Source organism: Triturus cristatus, chromosome 2_1 (genome assembly GCF_964204655.1).
Source record: "Triturus cristatus chromosome 2_1, aTriCri1.1, whole genome shotgun sequence".
Lineage (NCBI taxonomy): Eukaryota > Metazoa > Chordata > Amphibia > Caudata > Salamandridae > Triturus > Triturus cristatus.
In genome coordinates, this window is record NC_140581.1 from 300,806,077 (window position 1) to 300,812,076 (window position 6,000).

A 6,000-nucleotide genomic window follows, 5' to 3' on the forward strand; every position below is an offset into this window, starting at 1 on the left:
CTTAGTTCAAAACCTCTGTTTTTAACCATTCATGCAGAAAAGATGGTTATAAGGACCAGAGCTGCTTTCCTGCCTCAGGTGGTTACTCCTTTCCATTTAGGACAGTCTATTGCCTACCATCTATCCTCCCCCTCCCCCTTCCAAGGAGGAGGAGAGACTTCAAGGCCTGGACCCTAAGAGGGCTGTCAGCTTCTACCTGGACAGGACCAGGGAACTAAGGCTGGATGATCAGCTCTACGTGGGCTACATTGGACGAATGAAAGCAAAAGCTGTCCGCAAACAAACACTCTCCAGGTGGATCATCTTGTGTATCACGATCTGCTACTCACTGGCCAAGAAGGAGTAGCCTGAAGGTATTGGAGCTCATTCTACCAGAGCTAAGTCTTCTAATGCTTTGGCTACAGGTGTTCCTGTTGTGAACATCTGTAAGGTGGCATCTTGGGCTTCCCTCCACACCTTTTGCGAAGCATTACTGCTTGGATTCTGAGGTTAGGAGGGATGGCCATTATGCATGCTCTGTTCTGCAAGATGTTTTGGTATAGTCAGGTGGACACCCTCCTCCAGGAGAGGTACGGCTTGGAGATTCAATTCAAAAGGTGAGGAATCCACAGGCAGATGTATCCATCAGAAGAACAAGTTACTTACCTTATGTAAAGCTTTTTCTGGTGGATACAGTATCTGCCTGTTGCTTCCTCGCTGACCCCCCCCCCCCCCCCCCCCCCCCGCCTCCCCGTTGTTCTCCTGTTTATACCGAAAAGGTTGTGACTGTCTGACGTGGTTATTTTTAATATATCATTTTCATGCATACAGTTTGCTGCTAGGAAATGGTTTGTTTATTGGCTTTTCCTTTCTGTATATGTATATACTATATGTATTTCTATATATATTATGTATACTTGTGGAAATGTTGTCAGTCCGCTCGTTTGCCTCGGAGCCTCAGAAAAAAGGGTGGAACTGACGTCAGCACTCCGAGGTAGTCTTATGGCTCTGGTGACGTCATATGGTTCTCGAGAGGAGCCGTGCTATTAAGACGTCCTCATTGACGTGGGAGAGCTAAGAAAAGAATTTCCGTGGAATGCTGGCGCATGGGTAATTCAAAATGTGAGGAATTCACAGGCAGATACTGTAGCCACCAGAAAAAGCATTACCGAAGGTAAGTAACTTGTTCGTTTAAATGAATTCACCTTTGTTCCAGAATCTTTTGGCATTCATCCTATGCCCATCATCCTAATCACTTCTTGCATTGCCTCATCATCCAACATAGCCTCTTTCCATTCTTCCTCCGAAATGCTTCCAAAACCAGCCTCCTCCAAAGATGCAACCATGGTAACTTCTCCACAATCCCCACTAGCTCCTTCACTCACAAGCGGTAACCTAGATAGACAGCAAACCTATTTCTTGCACATGGAATAAATTCCAGTTTGAATTGATACTCCATCACCCTGTATGCCATTTGGCAATACGAGAAGTGGTCTGCCTGCTCCTTCGGTGGTAAACACATTCACTCGCAGCTTGTGGTCCATGCGAATGACAGACTTCAAATCCCACATTAGTTCCGGAAATGATCCACCCCCCTACCAACAGGCCAAAGCATCTCTCTCCATCACAGAAAATGTAGATTCCGTTCCCCACAGTGCCCTTGCTGTGAAAGCTACTACTTCCTCCCTATTTTCTCTATTTTTTTTTTTTGAAAAAGTACTGATCCTAACCCATGCTGACTAGCTTCCGTAACAACAATAGACTGGTCCTTCGTGTCAAAAGGCTGAAGAGGGATGGCATTTCCTAATGCCAAACTTTTTGAAACTCCTGTTCCTGCTCATTATCCCTCACAAACTGTTAATTTTTCTTCTGATCAAGACTCATTTTATGTTTTCTCACTACAGTTTATGAATCTGGCATAGAACTCCAACATTCCAAAAAATGACCGTAACTGATACTTCTCTGTGGAGAAGGAAAATCCTTAGCCTTAACCAAATCTTCCTTAGGCTCCACACCACGAGCTGATACTCTGAAAGTGGAGAAATACTGATTTGCCACGGACACGGTGGACTATATAGGTTACAAAGTGACACCCCTTTCTGTTAATGTAGATGATATTTTAGTTAATGTCTTTTCATGAACTTCCTGATTTTACACATAGGGTAAAATATCATCCTGGAAACGTTTTACATGAGGAACAGCAATCATAGCTTCCACAACACTCTAAAATACTGCAGAGGCAGAAGCCAAACCAAATGGCATCCTCTTAAATCTGTAAGCTCCAGACTGAGTAATGAACGATGTTACATGGCGGTTACTTTTGTGCAAAACTATCTGGTGATAGGCGAATGACTTGTCCAAAGTGGAGACAACTTTGGCTCCCTTAAGCGAACCGAACATTTATTACGTTGGGCAGGAGATGCTGGTCTACCCAAATTCTACCCAAATCCTGTCTTTAAGGTGCCTCAAATCTATGCACATCCGAAGAATGCCATTAGGTTTCCTGGCTAGAACTACAGGGGACAACCAGTCAGAGCTTTCAATAGGCTCAATACCCTGCTTACAAAGATTCCAGTTCCAACCTAATATATTTATCTCCGCTACAACATCCATCACAAACATTCCTGACACAGCTAGGGTCTGTTCTACTGAACGTCACCAAACAGCTTGGGTCTTTTCTATTGGCTGTCACCTTAAGCTTAATGATCACAGGGAGAGACTTAAGTTGTTTGATAGATCAGTGGATGGTTCTAGTCTCCCCTGCATAGCGGTGTTTTTTTTCTACCTCATTGTCGGCACAAGTAAATTACTAGTCTTTGTAGAATGGATGAAGTTTGATTATCCATTTTAACAGTGCTGTTTAATTGTAATATAAAATGTCTGCAATGCTACAGGTGAACGTTCGAATTACATTTTTCATTTCGTCCACAGATGAAGTGACAGAAACAAAATCTGGAACAACTACTCCTCGCCGATCGGGATCAGTGAGTAACTATCGATCGGGTCAGAAGAATGATTCTGAAAGTGATCTTCAAGGCAAATCCTTGGACGGGTCTCTTGCCTCTTCAGTGACCTCATCAGTTGACTCTTCCACTGCAGATTTGGTCCCAAGGCCTGGGAGTCATACAATAGAGTTCTTCGAGATGTGTGCTAATCTTATAAAAATACTTGCACGATAATTAGCTCTGGTTAGCTTATTCCTGTTGCAGCAATAAGCATGCCATGAGTCGTAGCCAAATGCTTCCAGTTTTTAATCAATGTAACTTAAACATGCGCTGCTCAGCAAACTATCCACATCAAGAAAATGCGATTTGCACATGAATGGAAGGATGTTTTTTTTATGTTGGACCACTAATACACGGGAATCCTTTAGTGGTCAATGGGTATAAGGCTGGCAACAGCACACAACTGTACTATGTTAGTTGTCAATTGGTATTGCTGGTGCATGGACTGCACAATACTTGCAGACTTTAACATCTCACAAGGACCTTTATCATTCTTTTTTTATCTTAAAGAGAATGTTTGTTTCAAAGTGTTTTTATAGTGGTAGGTGTAAATTGGCAGCCCGATAGCCAATGGGGACTTTTGGTTAAACTTAGATGTGCTGCTACTACTGTATGGTTTGGATTTAAACCCTACTTGGCTGTCTAAACGATTAGTGGTGTGGATTTTATGGGGAGGTGTTTGATCGTAAATATTTTTTTAAAACACTTGTAATGTTTTGGTTAATCAGAACTTTTTAATTATTTGGGATAACTTTTATAAACTGATTTTAATTTGTGTTAAATTGTCCTGCTTCAGCAGTCTGCATTTATCGTGCACTAAATTACATATAGTCTGACAGATTTTACTCTAGCATTATTAGTCATTTTAATGTTCTACAATGGTTCCTCATATCACAAATGCCGTCTGCCTGCACTGTAAATACATCCTTTTATTTGACTCATTTTACAAACGGTGGTTAAAGTTGTTTTGATAGCTTTATTTTGTTTGTAAATTCAGTAACTTTGCTTTTATCAAACTGGTGCCTCTTCAACTAATGTGGTTCCCATGTACACAAAGAAGTGGAGTCACTTATTAAACGGGGTCCAAGTGAGTTTATATAAACATAGGCTTGAAGGGTTGGTAGTGTTAAAGAGGTTGTGGCCCACAGAGTTACGTGATATGAGAATTTAGTGCTTGAAGGTGGAAGGAGTGTTCTGGAGAATGAATACCTCTAAATTAGGTCCAATGTTTTAAATTAATTGTTGTTTGTCTGCAAAAATTAACAGTGATGAAAAATTCAAGTAAATTGAATTCCTATTTCTGGATGTCAGATGTACGTGTTCCGAAAAGAAACTTTATGGTAATGTTTTTGAGTCTAAGGCATAGACTTGAAGGTCTATTCATTATTGCTCCAAGTATGTTCTCCTTGGTGTCACATATGCCACAACGCTTAATGTTTTTACTAGTCTCATGGTGTGTATCCATTTCGACGTTGAAGGATTTTTTTTCTTTTTTCTTTTGGTCAAGGGACCTGCTGAAAGTTCAGGTGACTCGCTAGTTCGGATGCTCTATGGAGGACAAAACTTGTCTTTGTATGGCATATGAACTGGCAACTTTCAGACTATGCAACAGAAACCTGACCATCTGTTTTCTGCACACAACAATCTAGAAATATCGTGCCCCTTTTAAGGGGAAAAAGTATTGATAAAGAGACACTGAAACCAAATGTATGAAACTGTACACATGCTTATTGTATCTATATCTTGTTTGTATCAGAGAACATACAAAGACGGTATAACACTGAATATCAAAAATAAAAAAAAGTCCACACCGATTCTGACTACTGCACCATTTTCTGTAATTCTGTTTCTTCGTTTAAAATTGTTGCATGCTGTGGTGGGTTTTACAAGATAAAAGGACCAATCTTTTGTGAAACCAAACTTGTAGGTAAAGCCTGGAGATTGACTTCTCAATAGCATTAGTTTCTGAACACATGAATCGGCTTGCGTTTAATTACATGGAGCGAGCAAGGTATCTGACCTTTAGATAAGAAGAATCCTGTGTGTTCTCTAAGTTAAGACTGATGTAGGCATATACATGGGTGTATTGGTTTAATGAGATAAAAATTGGGCTTGATTGGTAGAACATTACTAAGTGTTCAACATTGATTTTTTTTTTCAGGTGTTATTGCGAAAGCTGTTCTCTAGCATTGTACCCTTTTTATTTTTATTATAGATTCTAATGCGATTACATGCCTCACCCCCCCAACAGCAATCTGAGATTTTTTCTGTAACTAACATTGAACATTGGTGAAGATAAAATGCTAAGGAGTCAATGATATAAGTAAACCCAGCTTTATTTCAGATACATCCTTAATGTCTCCGAACTTGCAGCTCACAGAAGCTTTCTCAACATTCTAAGTTTAGCTCTACATAAAGGTTCTAAACTGGGCATACTAAATATAGTGGAATATGAGGGTAACAAGGAGAGGGAAGTTGGGGAAGAAAAAGAACAAGGGCTGTGGATAGAAAGATTATAACACACCTCCCTTCATGACAGAAAACGAGCATGGTAAATAACATAACATATCAAAGGAGAAGAATTCTGAAGAAAACTATGCTGAAAAAGAGGGTAAACAAAATAAACTGTTCTTATTAAGATGAGATGCTGTAATAAATGTCTATAGATAGTAATCAAAGGAGCAGGCTCCTCTTCAGTACATTACGCAGTCTTTCTGACATGTTGGCAAACTCGCTTTCCTGATTTCACTCGCATCGTACATACAGTCTGCCCTTTCTGTGAAAGGGAAGTCACCCTTGCGATATGAGCCTTGAGGGGCAATTGACCAGTCTATCCATGCTCCACATGCATTTGCTGTCCAAAATTTCCAAGTTCGGTTTAACCTCCTTGATTCTTTCTCGTTAATAAAGCTTGCTTGTGTGTTTTTGGATGACTATTGGTTGTTTTTTTTGACTAGCACCCATTGCCCTTTCTTCCATTCTCGTTTTTTTTTTTTTTGCACCTCATTCGTTGTCA

The 6,000-nt window shown here is 40.3% G+C and overlaps 1 protein-coding gene across 1 annotated transcript in view; it reads left to right on the top strand.

Moving 5' to 3' along the window:
* Window positions 1–4,798, top strand: part of PRKAA1 (protein kinase AMP-activated catalytic subunit alpha 1) — a 217,081-nt gene extending 212,283 nt beyond the window's left edge. The window contains exon 9 of the mRNA XM_085631163.1: window positions 2,911–4,798. Coding sequence (XP_085487289.1) covers window positions 2,911–3,158 — 248 coding nt within the window. The 3' untranslated portion in view covers window positions 3,159–4,798. The remainder of the gene's footprint in view (window positions 1–2,910) is intronic.
* Window positions 4,799–6,000: the final 1,202 nt, after the last annotated feature.